The 19,473-nt window shown below is 41.7% G+C and overlaps 1 protein-coding gene across 2 annotated transcripts in view; it reads right to left on the reverse strand.

Moving 5' to 3' along the window:
* Positions 1–7,262: 7,262 nt before the first annotated feature.
* The window catches only part of TRIM71 (tripartite motif containing 71), a 56,377-nt gene continuing 44,166 nt past the window's right edge, over positions 7,263–19,473 (reverse strand). For both annotated transcript variants that reach the window (XM_074849623.1, XM_074849613.1), the window contains 2 exons: positions 11,488–11,622; positions 7,263–8,714 (listed from right to left, as the gene is read on the reverse strand). In XM_074849623.1, coding sequence (XP_074705724.1) covers positions 7,263–8,714; positions 11,488–11,622 — 1,587 coding nt within the window. The remainder of the gene's footprint in view (positions 8,715–11,487; positions 11,623–19,473) is intronic.

The following is a 19,473-nucleotide window of genomic DNA, read 5'->3' on the forward strand; positions in this document are numbered from 1 at the left end:
CAGCGAGCTTCCAGGCTCTGGTTGTCTTCAGGGAGAGAGCACAGACAAGCCAAGGGACAATGGAGTACACCACACAAAGCTGGTCAAGGTGGCAGTCATGAAACTCACCTGAACAGCCTTTCCCCTTCCTTTACAGGGTCTTCTCCCTCCCTCCTTTCAGCTTGAAGCAACCTCTGTACTGCTGCCCCATTACCAGCTGCTCCAGCAGGAAGAAAGAGTTGGTCTGGGTCAGGGGTTTTCGTGGATAGAGCATAGCATGGTGCTGAGCACTCCTATGGTTGTACACAGCTGGGGGCAGAAAGCATCTCTGCTTGGAAGAGCTAGTGCAGTCGCAGCACTTTCAGAGACAAATCTACCTCCACTGCTACACATGCTGGGAATTCAGTCAGTGGCCTTAATTCTCAAACCTTACTTATTCTCAAAACTTACATCTTCCCCTATTCACCATTTCTTTTCAAACCTTTTCCAAAAGTAATCAGGGAAGAGCACCTTTTTTGCTTACCCAACTTAATGTTTAGTCTGCTCTGCAAGATGCCAGATACACTATTAAACGATCTGGTGGCTTTGCTTTACACTACCACTCAGTAAAAGCATTACTTTCACAGTTGCAAAAGTGAAGAAATGGACCTAAAAACATTAAACCAGGAACCTTCTGGCAAAATACTGTAAAAACTGCACGGAGTAGGGGTGGTGAGTTCAGTATCAAAGCCATTTCCTCCAGTCATGACAGTGAGGCTGTTTTTTTAATAGACCAGACAACTAAGAATTTGTCACTGCATCAACACTCTTTTCGAAAACACACTTCTCTCCACAGCACCCCAACATTTCTTCTCTCCGTTCAAAACAGGTGCCTCTGGTTAAAGTTTTCAGCAGTCATCATCTGGAGACAGCCAGGTTCTCATTCAGGCAAGTGCTTTTTCCTTTTTGCATCCTGACAGAGAGAAGACTTTGGGTAACACAAACACACACACACAAGTTTGCCATGAAAAAAACTCCTCACATTTATTTGATTAAACAAAAATAAAATAAACTGCATAGGAACATTTTAAAGTCCAGAGAGACACTGACTTTGTTTTAAGGCTGCCAGTAGCTGATACATCGTCTCCTTGCTACATCCTTCAGCCTTCCCTATGGACCACAAAGATACATTCAGAAGCCTCCATTAACACAAGGGTTCTAACATTTTGTTCACTTATTCTACATAAAAGTTCACACAACCTGTCATGCTTTCTTCTCTGCAGTACTCAACATGTGACATCCAAAAATTATGTCTCTTTGTCCAAGTAGAAATGTGATGCCCTTTTTGGAGCATGGAAGTTCTTGTCACAGCCTGTCTCATTATCAGTTAAGATATAAAAGCTCTGAGCAGCTCATTAAAAGCAGAACACTGTCCTGCTGAGACATTTTTATTATTATTAGGAGAGCAGCATGATTAACCACTAAAGTAGAAGAGAAACTACTGCAATAGAAGAAGCAACTACAAAACCAAATCGACTCAAGATGCTCAACATCCAAGGACTGAAAAATCATTCTGGATCCCGATGCAAACCTCCACTGAGGCAACGCTACTTAAACACCAGTAATGAAGTTTTGTAAGATGGGACCATACATCTACAGTCAATTAAATGACGGGAGAAAAATGCACATTTGTGACATTGGTTTCATGTGGATAACCTCCATTTTGTTCAAGGCTTCCAATTTCTATTTGGCTTAAATTGCAGGTGTGTGTTCCAACACCCTCACTACTCCAACAAATTGTGCATGAACCAAGCAGCGCATGACAGGTTAATGCACAGTACAAACAAGAGTCACATACAGTAAGAAACCCCCACCAACTCAGGTGACTAAGCACACCTTACAAACTAGTTAAAAACTTTTTAGTCATTTTAGAAAAGAAACTAAAAACCCAGAAACAGACATCTCTCCCTCTGAAGGAAAAACTACTACATTGTCTGGAAAGTACTCTACAAACCTATAAAAGTACTTTTTTTTTTTAAACTAGTCTGGTAGTTCAAAAGGAAGTTACTTAACTACATCACTACACAGACACTTAACATTCAGTCAGTAAGGCTCTACGAAAAGAGCTTAAAAAATTATCTACCTGAGTTTGTAAGTTGATACAATCATTAATAGAAGGTCTAAGACCATGCAGGTACACAAAGCATTTTAGAACCATTATTGGTTAAACAATGATGGAAAAAGATGCCAGTCTGGCTCGTTAACCCGTAAGATCACTTAGAGACATCAATGTACATTTTCCACCATAACATTTACCAAACCCAACACAGCCTATTGTTATTAGGGGTCTCCTGTACCCACTTCTGTCATCCCCTAATGTAAACAGGGGAGCAAAAAAGGTTTTTTCAATATAGTAATCTGAGAATGTGCTTCTGCAACTTTACTCCACAGGTAAAACAAGGGGCATGTTGCATGTCACTACTAAAGCTGCATAAAACCCCAACATACTGGTTTTAAACTGCCTCTCCTGAGAATGTCTGAACCTAAACTGCCCTCCAGGAATAGGAACTTGGTTGCTTTGTCATGGTGGAAAAATCCCATTGAGTCAAGAAAGTTACGAATACAATCACCAAGTCAGAAAAAATCAGGACCTTATTCCCTTCAAGCATTTGGTATAGCGTTGTGTTTACAGCAACCATAACATTAGTCTTTCCAAACAGCACAGATTTGTAGGCATGCGTGAAAGTTTTTCTCTTGTAGAGAGAAGACCTAAAGGTCTTACGGACATAAGAACACTGCAAATGAACATGAAGTATGTCATGTCAGCTAGTAGTGTCATAATACTGAAAGAAGTTTACATTTCCATACTTCGTAGTGAAAACGGAACAATCTCAAAAGTATTTCAGGTATCTCCGTCCAGTTTGCCTGAACATACAAACATTTGGTTTTATTTACAGATTCTCCAGCAAGGGCAGCTTAATATTTCCATGGGCAGGCAGCAAAAACAAAAGCAAACAAAAGCAAGAAGTCACCACATAGTACACACTCAGTATCTCTGTTTCAATTAAAATGCTTGTCCAACAGGCAGCATGAATCCTTCCCCCAGGCAGATTCTCAATTATTTCTCAAACCTGTCTGATGCTAAATTGAGGTAGACGATTTACTTCTGCAAAGTGAGGTAGAACTTCAAGAAAAAGATAGTGGCATCTCTAGTTGTGCATTTTGTACCACAGCAAACTGTGTTTCAAACTCCCAAGGACTCAAAGACCAAAAGGTACAATATTTGTCTAACGCAAGTACCAGTGTTCATTTTTTATACAGCTCCAAACTGTTTGTCTAAATATCTCTATCTTTAAATACCCTATTACCTTTTGGCACCATTTGGCTTACACTCCTTTTTAAAAAAAAAAAAACAAAAAAACAAAAAACACTTTGGCACAATATTTTTTTTTTTAAACCAGAACTGAACAAAGAAATCTTATGATCAAAGTTATGGCATAAGCCTATAAACCTGCTCTCTTCAGAAATTAATTTTGGTTTAACTGCAGTGTAACAGACTGGGCCCATTTTCCTGCAATTCCAAGGGAATGCCACATCCAAGTGCCCTGCTGTTCTTTTTTCTCCCAACTTGGTTATGTCTGGCCCCAATACGCATTAGTTTCCAGGTGTTGTCATCCTTCCCTTGCTTTCTTTACAAGTTTAAGGTTTATGGGCTTCCTGGAATAAGTTGTATTTAAAAGGTACTAAATAAAAAGGAGTGAATTATCTGAAGGACCTGCATTATCAAGTACTGAGTCTGCTTCAGTTTGCTACTGAAGTTCCTGCTTAAGTAGTTCTGAGAAAGAAACAAGATTGCTTCATAGGCTGAACCCAAAACAGCCATACTGACTGCCAATTAACATTTTGTCAAGCAAAAAGTTCAGAGAGCCACTGGTTTAACCCGGCATAGTGAAATTCCTTTGGGAGTTCTAGTAGACAGGTCTGTCCCTCACATCTGCTGTTCCCCAGCCAGAGCTAAGAGAAAGAGGCACACGCTCACCTCACCTTTCTCCAGGCCATTTCCACTAGCTAAGAAGATTACTCTGAATGCTTGTTCGGTTTGCAATCTGGCTTCAAAGCCTTATTTTTTCTCTCTGCACACATGTATGTTATGATACTGGGGCATTAACCTGAGAACATGCATAGCCTGAGAACAAGCATGGAAAAAACAGAGCAAGGTTTGAATCTCATTTATTACTTTTTAAAAGCCCCTATGGGGCATCTGATGTTGGCATTGTATGTTATCACTATGTATTTTCATTGCATATAAACCACTCCCCTTTTATAAGCTACATTACCGCTCTTCAATAAGACCAAGTGTGCTTAGCACTATCTAATACAAAGGTAAGGTATTATTTTGGGTAGCTAGATAGTAGTGTTTTTAAAACGAAAAAGCTCCCCAACACATGAGGTCAAACACTTGAGGTTTGGTTTGTAAGCAAATCCCACTGAATTAAAATGACAGCAACTTAGAAAGAGTTGAAGTCATTCCTCTTCCTGACAGAGCTGGACTCAGGGTTTGTGCAATGGCTCCGTACAAGCAACGGGCAACTTCACTGTCCGTCACCTACATGGTGCAGGCTGGAGAGGGCCAAAGAGTTTTCTGCAGTTCAACACAATCCTGAAAGCACACCTAACTTTTTAATGCCTGAAAAAACTCCCTTCTAGTCCCAGAGAAGGGGGAACCCAACAAGCATTAAAGCACAAGAGCATTTCTAGCATACTCCAACACTGTCAGCCACTCTGGTCAAGGTATTAAAGAGACCTGGCATTTTTATTAAGACATGATAGGATAAATGCAAGGACACTGCAAACTAAAATTAAAGCTTTTTAAACCAGTTTTCTTTGGTATCTAGATCTTGCAGGCTATTAGTTTTCACAGCCCAAGCTGCAAATCATTTTTAGACTGAATAATACAAGACAAACATGGACATCTGTCACAACTGTCAGCCACCCCCAGGAAGGGAGGCATGAAGAAGAGGCAAGCAGAACTTGAAAAAGTTGAAGGTAAACTAGCTTTCTCTCATACCCATTTTTTGAGTGGCCACAGAAATTTAATGACAGACATCTGTATAAAAGATTATCCTTTAAAGGCTATTTTTAAACCATGCTATCCTAAGATTAAGCCTAACTGAAACACACTGCTTTGAAGAGTTTGCTTCCTTGAGGCTTTGGCTGAAAGGCAGCACAGTTATTTTGTCTAATTTAGGTGTTTTTCCTCACCCTTCTTTCAAAAGAGGTTTTGTCATCTCATAAATCTGTCTGTCTCTTTCTGGTCCTATAGTTTAAGCCTCCTAAAGTGGCAGCTATCTGTCTGCACACATTATCAGGATTTCTACAAAACCCAGAAAGTTAACACTCCTTGGAGGGGAAAAGCAGCAAGAAGGAAAGTGCACCTTGTGATTTCTCACAAACTTGTAAAGAGCCTTTCAATCTCAGGTCGTTTTTGTGCATGAAGGCTAGCAGAGAGATGAACTCTTTCTTTGGAGGATGGTTAAGGCTCTTCAGACTTTTTGATAACAACCATATTTACATTTCAGAGATCTTCTCTTGCAAACATAAGGTAAATCCCATGGCATTTTCAAGCCTGTGAGTACTGACACATGAATTTTTCCAATTGCAGAGAGAGAGAAAAGCCTTCCATTCCCTACTTTAACCATTCTTGTTTGCCACCCTTAGCCAGAGGGTGAAGCAACAGCTCTGTACAGACCGAATCTGCATTAACAGCTAAACTGGAACGCAAGAAATTGAAGAATTAAACCAAATACTTCCAGGGACTCAAAGTCACCTTTTGCTAGAGTTCTCTACTCTCCCCCAAATTTTTTTTTTCTCTCAGAAAAGCTGTTTTTATATCCCCAAAAGGGTTAACTTCCCCCTGCCTCCAAGCTTTTAAGGATCATATATATTTATTTTACACAGAATTCTTTGGTACTGACCTGGAAAAAAGCAGCAAAGCTTCATCTTGATGCAGTTTGCCTTATGCTGGTACTGGTAACTTTTCACTTGGATCTGTAGTAACAGATACATGGAACTACAGGCCCACCCCACCCTAAAAACTACAGTAGACCTTCCTGAATTTTTCAGTCCAACTCTCTGGGGAAGCCAGAAGATTTTTTTTTTAAAAAAAAAAAAAAGGTATTTTTTTGTTACTGATAGTTATTGCAATCCTCTTTAAACAGAAAAAACTGTTGACTTCTCCAAAACGCACCCTGAATCTCCAAAGCTGTGCTTATTTCTTACTTTTGGAAAAAAGGTACCACTTCCATTCTAACAAATCCATCAAACGTTATTCCCTTAAAGTCTCTCTATGGGGAGGGGCAAAAAGAAGCTAGTCATTCACAAGAAAGTAAATCAAAAGTGTTTGATTTCCCCTGTTTCAATGCTCCTTGTAACCTCTTCTGTTATCCAGATTAGGCGCACTGATAAAAGAAACAGTAACTTTCTTAAAACTAATTTAGCTTTCAGGTGAAAAGGGTAAAAAGAAATACTCAATGACAGGATACATTAAAGGAAGCCTTGCTTTTTATCTAATCTTTACAACAACCGCACTAAGTCACTAAAATGAACAATTTGGTTTAAACTTAAAGAATTTTTGTGCATTTTCATCAGCTTCACTTTGTGCTGTTGGATTACTGTGTTTCAGAAAAAAAAAATACACAGAAATGCCAAAAAGATGCAAACTTGCTCTTCCCGGCGAGTGAATTCCACTCACTTTCACAAAAAGTCGTCTGGGAACAAGACACTGTGCTCACCAGTAAATCAAACACACTGAGGTATAAAAAGGAGAACAGGAAAAAGTTCTCTGCTGCAGCAGCAATTCAAAAAACAAAAGTCCCCCCTCCCATGTCCCCACCCACAGAACTGCAGTACGGTCAAGAACACAAATTCTCTACGAACACCTACTAGCATTTTCTCCATTAAAAAAGTTACAGAGCCTTTTTTGGCTTAGTCTACAGAACTCGCCACACAAACCACCTAATGTGCACAGCAACACTTGTTTGTGCATGAAACCCCGTCAGGGGGAGAGGTAAAACGTTCTGAACTGTGAGTGTGTGGGGATGGGGAGGGGGCGAGAAACCGGGGAGGGAAGGGAGGACAATGAGGTAGATAGAATTTAACTTTACAGGCTCACTCCCTGCAGAAAAGATAAGTACATTCATCTGTAAAAAAATTAAAGATGAGGTAGGTTTGAATTAACGTTGTATTTTTTCATTTTCTCTTAGAAGAATTTCCCTGAGACAGTTTCTTCCTAATTCAAACACAGATTAGAAGACGAGAATTCGATTGTTTCCAAAGTCGACCACAACAATCATGCCATCAGGGGTGACGGCTATACCTGAAGGACGGTCCATCTGACCAAAGCCGCTTCCCTGAGTGCCGAACTTGCATAAAAAGCTACCATTTGACTCAAATATCTGCACCCGGTGGTTCCTGGAATCGGCCACGATGATGCGCCCCTCCTGATCCACCGCCACTCCCTGCGGGCGCAGGAACTGGCCGTTCCCGGTGCCCTCCGAGCCCAGAAAGCGTGCTGACTGGCAATCTGGATGGATGACCAGAAGGCGATGGTTGTTGAAGTCTGTCACTACCAAGTGGCCCTCGTGATTGAAAGTCACACCTCTGGGGGAATCAAAGTGCTTCCAGAGTGCCCCTTCGAAGCCATACTTATTCAGAAACACACCGTCGGGCCCAAACAGCTGAACACGATGGTTCCTTGTGTCAGAGACCAGGATCTTGCCCTCTGCGTTGACGGCCACATCCCACGGGTAATTGAATTGCCCGTTCTTTGTTCCTTTCTCCCCAAACTTCAGAATGAACTGCCCCTCAAATGTGAAGATCTGGATGCGATGATTGTCCTTGTCAGCCACAACGATCCTACGGGAGATGTCACAGGCCACGCCAGCAGGACGATCAAACTGGCCCGGCCGGGAGCCCAGTGTGCCAAACTTGTGATGGAAAGTCCCGCATGGTTTGAACACCTGGATGCGGTTATTACTGCGGTCAGCAACAATGATGTAGCCTTCTTTGTCTACACTAACCCCCCAGGGGCGGCAGAGTTTGCCGTCGCTGTCTCCCTCGCTGCCAAAGGAGAGCCCCGGCAGCCCAATGCCTATGTAGCTGCGGCCAGATTTCACCACAACTTTGAAGGGGCTATTCTCAATGTGTTGGTTGCACATCATCACGGATACCAGGTGCTCTCCCTCTAGCTGTGGACGGTAGCTGACCAGGTAGGTCCCGTTCTGCTGATCACTGACGTCTGCCCCGAACAGGTTTCCATCCGGGCCCATCACCACTGCAGAGATCATGTCACCTCCTGAAAGGCGAGGCTCACCATCATGGTCATAGCCTATCACTGTGAAAGAGGCCACTTTTCCCTGCAGTGCACGCTTCAGGCCTTCCCCGGTGGCTTTAGTCAAAGGAGCAAAAGCCCCGCTGCTGACAAAGCCCATTGATTTAATGGCCATATACAATGCCTGGTCAGGGGGAGTGAACATGATCCTGTCATCTTCTTGTGGCTGGAGAAGGCCTCTCACATTCTTCAGCTCCTGCACCTGAGCCAGCATGCGGTCCCGAGCCAGAAGAATATCCATGGTACGACCCTCCTCCAGGACCTGCTGAACAGCACTAATGGTGTTGTCCAGCTTATTTAGGTTCTGACGTAACTTTTCAACTTGCAAGTAGAGCGACTTAGCCTTGACTTGACGAATCTTTTCCACCTTGGGGGGGGGGGACGACAAGAGGGAGAGAAAAGCACACTTACATCAGGAAAGACAACCCGTAACACAGAAACATTTCCTAATGTTGCCCTTCTACATAAAAGCCACTTGTGCATGTTGACACAGAACTGCAGAACAAGTCTCTAAAAGCCATGATGTAGAGAAGCAGAAATGAGGAAGAGTACTTCTTTATCCGAATTCAGGATTATTATTCCCTCCTATCCTCCAGCTAAAATCATACTTTCTTAACTCTGCAGATTTGCTGCATCAGAGTGCCATTTGAAAGGAAGAGTCACTTGCTTACTAATAATGATTTCATTCCTCAAATGCTATTCTGTTTTCTAATTGCAAGGTACTTGGCAGATCATCTGAAGGTACATCTTAGACTCCAGAGAGGACAAAAGTTACTGCAGCTGAAGAAAGAGCAGAGGCTGAGGCACCTCTAACCAGAATTGAGACCAATTTCAGAAGGTAGGCTGTTATCACACAAAGCTGAGGCTAGGAGTCAGCATCAGCTAATGCACATGGGCTCTTGTCATTCCCCTGCCTGCCAGAACTGCTCTCATGTGACTGGATAATACCAGACATCTATCTCCAGGGATTTTTAGGGTTCAATTATTTTAATATTTTCTTGCGAATACTGGCAGTCATGCTGAGCTAGTGCTTTACAACAGTATGCTTTACAATATCACTTCAAATGACACAAAAGGTCACTGCCAGTCCCTGCTTGGGGGGCTGAAGCTCAAGAGAAAATGGCTTGTTTGTAACTATTTTATAAAACCCTGTGTTTATCTTTACTTGTGAAAAATCACTTTAGGCCATCTGGCAAAGACACCTGCCTTGTAAAACCAACGAAACATGTAATTGCTTTACTGGTGCAAAAATACATTTCCTTATGTCTGAATACCTGCTTGGCTGCAGAACAATACCAGCTAAGTATTTTAATGAGGTACAGCTCACTGTCTGAAGACTCCTTGGTTATACACTGACTAGATAACAGATGTACAAACATGCTATTTCATTTAAAGTTAAGGCATGCAGGTTTTACCAGACTGTTTAAAAAGAGTCAGAGATGCTTCCTCCAACAGATTTCCAGAAGAGATTACTAACCTTAGGTCTCATCTTAATCTTTATTAGCCTCAGCTTTGGCACCCAAAATTATTCCCTAACACACTTCACATGAAGGCTTAATACACTCCGCTTTTTTTGCTAGAATTGTTTACCACCACCACCCAGTTTCCTTCTTAAAATAATGTTTTATAACCTGAAGAGAACTTGCTCTCAGTGCAGACATTCTCTAGTGCATTTACACAGCCCCTTGGGATACAAATATCTTCGGGGCAGTTCTTCTCCTGTACTAGGAATACCTCAAAAGAGAAGCTTCTTGGGGAAGGCTAACTGGGGAAACTGAACTCATCTCCCTCAACCCAAATACCTCAGAAAAAGCACCATCAGATGTACAGTAACTACACAAAGTGCATTTTTAATCTTGCCACTGACACTTATAAAAACTACAGAAAATAAAACTTCCCTTTTAGGGGATTAAGTCTCACTGTAGCTAGACTAGTTCCCTACAAAAAACTCTTACCAGAGGGGTCATTTTGCTGGCAACTGATATTAAACCAGAAAATTACTGTTCCAATCAATGCTGATGGAGAAGAGGCAGGGGAGAAGTACTTCAACAGGATGGCACTGCTTCTTGGCAGCATGTGCCTCACCAACCACATCCTGCCTGGCTCTGCTAGTATAGGCACTGACCACACAGCACCTGCTTTCCTGACACACTTTGCCTGGTGCAGCTACATATTATAGGAGCATTCTTAATTTACTCCTAAACTTTTCCCATCTTGACCACACATTTTTGCTCCCCTATACCAGTATCAGCAATCATGTGGTCACAGGACAAGTCAGTTTGACTCACTGATCTAAAAAATCTTAATTCAACAGCAGAGCATGGGTTTCTGTTCAATTCTACAGGTGGGACCCGAAGGGCCAATCCAAACTAACCTGTGCTAAACAAGCAGAGAAGAGCCATGAGCACTAAATTACCTTTCCAGAGTAAGAAACCTTGCTGTTACTTCCTTTCCTTCTCTCAAAATACCACACACACATCACAGCTGAAGCAAGTGCAAGAGTTTGGCATTGTGGCAGATACTCTTGCCGGGGAATATTCTTTTCTTCTACTAATAAAATAAAAATCAGAGGGACACTACCTTCATTGAGAGTAAAGTTAAGTTTTTAGATGTTGGGACAATGAAAGCTAAGTCTTGCAGAATTTCTACTAGTCTTTCCAAGACCTTTCTTAGACACAGCACATACAGATTTGCTCGTTTCCTTTGTTTATGAGAAGCAGATCACATAAGAAAACCCTATACTACACACCTACTACAGCAATGTCTTAAAGAGGTTTTAAAGACAGTCTTTAAACAAGGTGTGTAAAGGCAGCCTCTTCTCCAGTCAGTGCTGCGGTGGGAGTCAGGGCTGTGAAGCCGGCAGGGGGAGTGCCTGCCCTAGCCATGGGGCTAAACTTCTGCCAGCATACAGTAGTTCCTCCAAAAACCCAACCATTTCTCAGATTAAGAGATACCTTCAGCACAAAACCAACCAGGGCCAGAATCCAGCATCCTATTACCTACAGAAAAATGTTCACAGTAAACTTGAGTGTTTCAATTCAGTGTTCCTTGGGAGAGTATCAGAATCTGGCCATATACTAGTTAAAAAGCACATTTTCAATTTGAAAAGGCAGTTCAAACCAGAAATGTAAGGTGCATACCTTCCAGAGCAGCTCACACTCCCGCTCTTCCAAGGCCTTCTTATGTCTAGTAGTCACTGCTTTGACTTCAGACTGTACCACCTTCGCCTTCATCTCAACCTGCTCTGCCACAGCCTGGGCCTGTTCAATACTCAGCTGGGCAGAAAAAAAGACAACACACTTAGGACTCAACCAAACCAATTAGAAATACATCAGAGGACTGCTGCTTACATTTCACTATCCTTCAGGCAAACTCAAAGTGACAACTCTTGTTTTTTTACTAGGCCTTCACCTACATTTCATGTATCAGAGCCTGAAAACTGACTTTTTTTAAATCTATTACACAGAGTTTATGCCTTCAGTGTACCATGCACCAACACCACAGGACTACGTTCCTTGTGCAGTTCCAGAAAGCAGCTAGTATGAACTCAAACAAGAGACTCACATAGAAATTCATACTCATGTTTTCCTACGTATAAAGAACCCAGTTTGTTTTGTCCATCAGAATAGTTCAGACCGTTGTTGTGTGATGGTTCTGCTTCTAGTAAGAAATGACACTGTAGGGAGTATCATCTACGCATCTGAGCTGCACAGAAATACCCCTAACAGTATGTGAAGTTAATCAGTTTTAAAAGAAAAAAACAAACATTAGATGGTTATCATTAAAAAGCATTCATATAGTTACTCACACCTTGGATAGACACCAAATTCTTTCTAATAGAACCTTGTAATTCTAGTATTTTAAAAACATTCTGTAGTAGTATTCTGCAAATACGCAGAATTCATCTGGAAGGAACATGTCTCTTCTCCCCTCAAAGAAAGAATTGTTTCCCTGAAAAATCCTTCCCAAGCTGCTCCCAGTTTCACAAAATATTACAGAAAAGGACATAAAGCCAAACAGGATAAAGAGCAGGCAGATCTGAAGGATCACAGTTTCCAATGGAAAGGGTTCAACAGCTTCAGTTAACTGAATCTTTTCACCATCTTTGTCTGTCACACAGTGAACCAGCATTAACATGCAAATGAGGTCGTGAACCTCCAAGAGGTTAAAGGTACTGGTTTATTAGTTATAAAATTCTAGAACAAAATTATGGTATGTGAAGGTATTCAGCCTAGAAAGACAGAGCTCAAGGGGGATCTTAGCAATGTATACAAATACCTGAAGGGAAGCATACAAAGAGGACAGAGCCATCCTCTTCCCAGTGATGCCCCCCCCCCCCCCCCCCCGCCCCAGCGGCAGGCCCCAGAGGCAATGGGTACAAACCCAAACACAGGAGGTTCCTTCTGAACATCAGGAAAGCCGTTTTCACTGTGAGGGTGACTGAGCACTGGCACAGGTTGCCCAGGAGGTTGTGGAGTCTCCATCCTTGGAGATATTCAAAAGACATCTGGACACGGTTCTGGGCAACCAGCTCTAGGCATCCCTGCTTGAGCAGGGAGGTTGGACAAGACCTCCAGAGGTCCCTTGCAATCTCAACCATCCTGATTCTGTGACTGTAGCATCAACCATTTACTTTTTTCTCTTTTCACAAGCTTGGCACATTACAGTATCTTTATTTCTAGAGTGTTAATATTAAGCAATATACACAAGACATCTAAACACACTAAACGGGACTACAGCTCGACAAGTTGTTGACAGCTGAGAAAGTAACTCAAACTCACCTTTGTTTTCCACATTACATACTGAAAGTCATGGAAATAGCCATGGATATTTGTTTTTAAATACAACATTTTAGATAGACTTTACAACACACCTTTCCCCCACCCTGGTCTGAGGAACTGGTCTATTTCAGAACTTGAGCTGTTTCAGACTAAGTAGCCAGGGAATGCTCTAGCAGAAAACATCTTTAATCTTCAGAAATGCAGGCTTGATAAAGTGGGCAAAAATGTAACTTAAAGGCTTTACTGTGCATTCAGGGCCTTATGGAAAATATCTTCAAGTTTAAGTTTGCATATGAGTATGTACCAATCTAAGAACCACCTGATACAACACCCAGTGTGATTCTGCTTTGTCTAGAAATTCAGACAGGGCTTCTTGTTATCTTTCGCGTAGTTAGTTGTTAGTATTTTCAAGGTCTGATCTGGCAAGTTCTACAGCATCTAGCTTATGCCAACAATGGGAGTGCTAAAACGTAAAAACAGAAGTGTACTGTTACTTGGATATTTTCATTCCAGGTTGTTATTTTAAGACAACTAGTTTGCATTAGATGTATTCTTCCAGGTCAGATAGGAGTAGAGAACTGAAAGGAAAAGGAAGACTAACTTGGACAGGTGTTTAGTCTTTGGGGACAAGATGAAGACAACCCTGCGAAAATAAGACAAGGCAATGTTTCTCATCTTTTATCCAAAGAAGTCTCTTGCAAACTGGCAGGGGAAAAACAGGAGTGCTACTTGACAGCCCCTCTGCAGCACAGGGCTCAGTAGGAGGAATATGTCTTTCAGCTGTTCCTCCTTCATGCAACTCCCAGGTCAGCCACCTTCACTACATTTTTAACAGGGAATGTCTTCAAACTCACAGACAGTCTAAACATCCCAGTCCCACTGGAGGCAGACCTGACATGTCTTCACACAAAGCTTTTGGCAGACAAATTTGACCCAACAATTCAAGTCGACAGAAAGTGAAAGTCTCATTACAACAATTAGCAAAGCAGACATGAAGTCACAACTGGCCACCAATTAAGGCTTCCTAAAAGCCAGTAAGTCTCAGTCCTAGCTGGAAGAGTCCACATGTGCCTCTATCATCTCTGCTTTGCCATTCAAATACAGAACCAGCTTCTACTGCAGGGAAAAGGTATGTGATTCTTCCAAAATAGACCTGGATTCTTGTCAAGTACAGCAAAACACTCTCCTTCTCTTGCAAAGAGAAACAGGTATCTCCTTGAGAAGTGTTAGGGAAACCATGCTATCCACTCATATTCCAATTCTAGCAAGCATGTCTGTGAAAGCAGGAAAGTCTTGGTTTACTTGTTTGAGCTTTTTATGTATGCTTTCCTCATACCTTATAGGTAAGAGCCATCTCAACTTCCCTCACAGTTCTTCACTAAAACCAGAGTCCACCTTTCAAGAACTCCATCACAGAAGGAGAGTTATTAACTCCCTGTGTATGCTGTGATCTTTCATCTGTAGGAACCAGTTACAGTAGGGCAAGTAACTATACTCAACAGCACAAGGTTGTCTACCAACAACTCATGCTATCATCTGGATTTATGCTTACTTGCCTGAGTCTGAACAGCTCAGATCAGTGAGGGCTGCCCAAAACACTAAGGCTCTAATATTGTCCAAGATATTGGTAAAGTTTTAGTAAAATTCACATGATCCTGCACTCTAGCAAAAGAGGCTAGAAAAGCCTAGGAAGGCTAAAGCTGACCAGCATCAAACACACAGCAGCAGGCAGTGGTATGGGGGGGGGAGGAGAGGGACAGCAATAGGCAAGTTATCTGAAACAAAAGCCAAGAGCTTTAAGTACAACTTTTGGAAGCCTTCTTTACATGGAAATCCCTTGTTCTCTCCGATTACTGTAAGATATCACAGATCTGCCATGATAACTCCCTCCTGCTGTTCTGCAGGCATTTCCTGTGCAGAACTTGTCTCAGAGAGGTCAACTTCTTCAGAAACATGCTAAGCAGCAGCATTTCTTATTCTGGTCAGACACCACACAATCTTTTTAACAACAAATCCTTTTAAAGAAAAGCAGCTTTTATGATGCGCTCTCCTCATGGTATGTCATAATTATTCCAGTGCTAGTCAATGAGATAGTCGGCCAGTTCACATGCTTGGAAAAGAGAAGACAAGGCCTGTGTTTAGCAAAGAATTGCACTGTGTTACTGAATTTGAGACAGAAAACAACTATTTTGTGTCCTGCTGTTGGCCAGTACAGTAAATCGCTTATTTGCAGCCACACCTATTCACTTGTGACTTCTCAGGGGCCCAAAAATGGCCAATACCACTCCCCATTCTATTAGAGATGTCACCAGTGCCCTGTGTTAAAAAGAAAAAAAAGAACTTTGCAATGTTTCTTGGTAAATTCTAGGTTTGAAACTGGTACTTCCAATTCCTCAGAGTAAAATTTAAGTAACAGTGTTTGTGCAGGTGATATGAACCAGACAGAGGGCCACAACAAAAGGAAACCTTGCACACACAGCTTCCAGTGGGGCAGACAAAGCATGTTTCCATGAAGGAAAGCAATGCAGGCATCTATCGCTATTGCTACCAGCACATTTCAGAATTTCTTGCTCTTCTCCCACCCAAATAGCAATAAACAACATTCAAAGCACACACTAGCAAAAGAGGACAATGGCATGCAGTATTACCTGTACTTTCAGATTTCAAAGCATTTAATGAGGATTATTGAATGTGCAGGTCTCTGGTTTTATTCTCTGGACATTTTGTCCAAACAGAAAAGGCTACTTTAACAGCTCAAGGTAGCTATTCCTATAATTCATACAGCATTTTACATCTTTCATTAGACCTAGCTCTGCATAAACACCCCCCCAATGTAAAGTGTCACTGGCACCCAGGGTGAGCTTGCTACAGTGGCTTTGACATGGCAACTGCTGCTACAACACAAACCTATAAAGAAACGGACAGCAAGAGCCAGAACTAGCAAACTCGGTTGCACTTGTGGATATCTGGGCTGACTACAGAGGGGTCCAAATTAGGATTTGCCATTTTGTAGAATGCCAGTTTCCAGCCTTTTTCACATTTCCTGTCTTCTACTGGGCATTAGGAACAGGAGCATCAAGTTAACAAAAAGCTTTCTACAATTTAATCTTAAGTTTTCCTATGGAATATCACTACACCCAAGTTTTCACTAGTGCTGCTTTTTTTAAATGAAAAATTATGATCAGAAGCATACAACACTCCAGGAGAAAGAAAAACCATTACAAAGCATGTATTCTGATGGACTACAAACAAGAACTGCAGAGCTACTGTAAAGGTGCCGATGCCGATCATTGCATGGTTTCCAGTCTGATACCCAAATTCAATCAGTGTGTTCACAGTTATGTCCACACAGCAGTTATTTAAGGAGGCTAACTTAGGTATCAAACAGCAGAGCCTATTAATCCAGATCTAAGCCATGAGGTTAGACTGTATGAATTCAGTTCAGAAAATCACCTGTTTGTACAAACCGCGGCACAACGTGCCACTGTGGCAATACCATGAGATATGTAAAGGCTGCTTATGGTAACTGTATTGCAACTCATCAATGCTAGCTTGCATGTGCATTTTTTAAAAGGTCCTTAGGATTTTTTATTCCACCCATCCAAAGATGGGAAGGAGGTATCATTTTCTCAGGCATTAATTCAAACATTTAAGTTTGCTAGTCTAAGTTTTCCAATGAAGCTGCAAACCTCTGGAGAGAAAATTCAAACTGAAAGCAAACTTAAGTTTTCTTCAGAGGAATCCTTCAGTATTTCAGAGGTGAATGGACCACAGCTAACAGCTGAAGAACATTAAATACACAATAGAGAGGATTTACACTTTAAACACTAAGGAATTTAAGAGGAAGTTAATCAGACGGGAAAAAGAAGCTTTGAGATGCATATTCTCTGGCAAACAACTCTCTAGCTTTTAAAAGCACATTAATTAAAAAACTTAAGGAAACCTTCCCTTGTATCTCAAGTTAGCCTTCTTCCACCACATGGAAGGTGTTCCATCCATAGTTTGCTTTCATTTCCTTAGGGGAAACAAAAAGATGCAGAGGGCTTGTTTTCCAATTACTTATCACTGTTTCAGAGCAGGATAAAACAACCAGAACATAACAGACAGCTTTCTCCAGCATCAAGAACTGGACATAAACTTCCTAATGTTCTTATACCATAAAAAATTAACTGGAAGATCCTATACAAAGTATAGTTGCGGTAAAGATACTGGGATTTAACAGACTTAGCAGTGGCTTTGCAGTAATATTGGTGCAACGATAGCCCAAGCCACAGTGGTTGCACCAATTTAAAGGTTTCAGCCTAAAAAGTGTAAAATGATGAAAAATTCTCACATAGAGAGAATTTTAAAATAAGCTTTAATGGAAGGAGGGCTATAGGCCAGGTTAACTTAAGACAGAAACTGACACTTTTGTTTGTACTGCAAGAACAGACTTTTTGCCTACAGTTTTAAGCAGAACAGTAGTTTGGACAGTGACACATGTTAAATTTATCTTCCCTGATAACCATCTGCTCATATGTTACACTAATGAACTCACTAAAATACAACACAGAACAATAACTAGAAGTACAAAGAATTCAGCCTCTGTTGATACAAATCCTAGACTTAGAAAAGCACAATTGACTCCATTTTGTTTACAAAGCTTCATTTCAGATTCTCAAACCTGCAAGTCTGACTTCAAAGGCACGCACAAGGGTGCCTGAGCTAACTCAATGTGACAACCCCAGAATGATCCCTTGCAGCACAGCGGTGCCATCCTTCTCAGGTATCGACCTCCCAGCAGCACAGATCCATATGGCAACCCACAGGGAAGCTTCCACTGAAGGGCAGAGGCTCAAGGCAACAGATCAGCTTCCTCCTCTGGCTGGACAAGTTTTTTAACAGTGCCTCCCTCCCCCCCCCTTCCCTAGAATAAAGTTGTTAATCTACTTCATACCACCTCCCCCACAACCTGTGAGTGCCTTAATGGCTGACTCGACTTACCACCAACTCCTAAGCCTTTCATGCTGGTACAAGAGAGTGGCTCCCTCTATGTTCTGCACATGACCAGTCTTCACTGCATTAATTTAAATGTGAAAGCCTGCACTGTCAAACACACTAGCAAAAACAACTATAGGCTCAGCTAGGAAAGAATTTGTGTTTCCAATAAAACCACTTTTAAGACAACTGACAGATCAAATTGTATTTTAACATGATCACCTGGAAATTGACCCTAAACAGGAATGAGCACTCAATGCTTTACTGTTACACAAGTGCATTAAATTACACACACACATACATATATACAATTACACATGTATAGATGTATTTTAAGAACATGACATTTTGAAGAAGCCATCTATCTTTCATCATAACAGATTTACGTTCAGTTTGCGGCCCAGTCCTTGGAAAAAAATCTGAAAGAAGACAGCTAAGTGTGCACTTTCATGAGGTAAAACAAGGCAGCAGGACAAGCTCCCTGTATAGAAGGGCAACAAGTGCTGCTTCCCCTGACACCATTAATCCAGTGTCAACTTTGGCTTTCATATCATCCTGTGAATCAGTTCAAGTCTCTAAAAAGGCTAGAAAAGTATCCCTGCAAGGAGGATACCTTTCCACTGAGACAAGAAAGAGGTCCTATGAGCAACAGAGTTGGGTGTTTCTGCTCCATTCCCTGGCACCATCAACAGTCCTTGTAGCATTGCAGTGACTCAACCAAGGGGCTGACCCAGCCAAAAAGTATTCCCACAGAAAGGTTACCCTTTCAGCTGGATCAGCTCACCACTCAGGCACACAAGCACAAGTTCCTTGTGTTAGGGACAGGCTTAGAAATATATGATCCAGGCCAGGATCAGCGCAGCAGGGAAGCTTTCCATTGCTACAGAACCTCACTGAGGAGGAAAGCAAGCTTCTTGCTGCCAGGCTTACTAATTCTTGCAGACAACTTCAACTCCTTTGAAAAGTGAGGTTTGGACTTTTCAGGAGTGACAGACTACATCAGGCTTCAGTGGATCAAGAGGCTGAAATGTATCCCAACTCACAGCATTTTTTTTTTTTTTTTAAAGTCTGAAAAACAATCTTTCCTCCAAAGCCGCAGGAAGAGTTTAAATAAACATTTCTTCCTAAAAGCCTTCAACATCGGTTAACCAGATACTCTCCAGCCAGTTGACTCATGGCTTGATTTCCTCTCTCTGAAATGCCCTTCAAATTCCACCTTTTCCCCTTTACTCTCAACTACCCCTCCTCATCCATCCTCAACCATCTCATGTCAGAGCGCTATCACTTTCAGAGCCTATTAAGGAAGAGTTACTAGTACAGCAGAATGAATCAGTCCCACTAAGAAGTGCGGCTTTTCTTTCTTATTTT

Source organism: Strix aluco, chromosome 1, assembly GCF_031877795.1.
Source record: "Strix aluco isolate bStrAlu1 chromosome 1, bStrAlu1.hap1, whole genome shotgun sequence".
Lineage (NCBI taxonomy): Eukaryota > Metazoa > Chordata > Aves > Strigiformes > Strigidae > Strix > Strix aluco.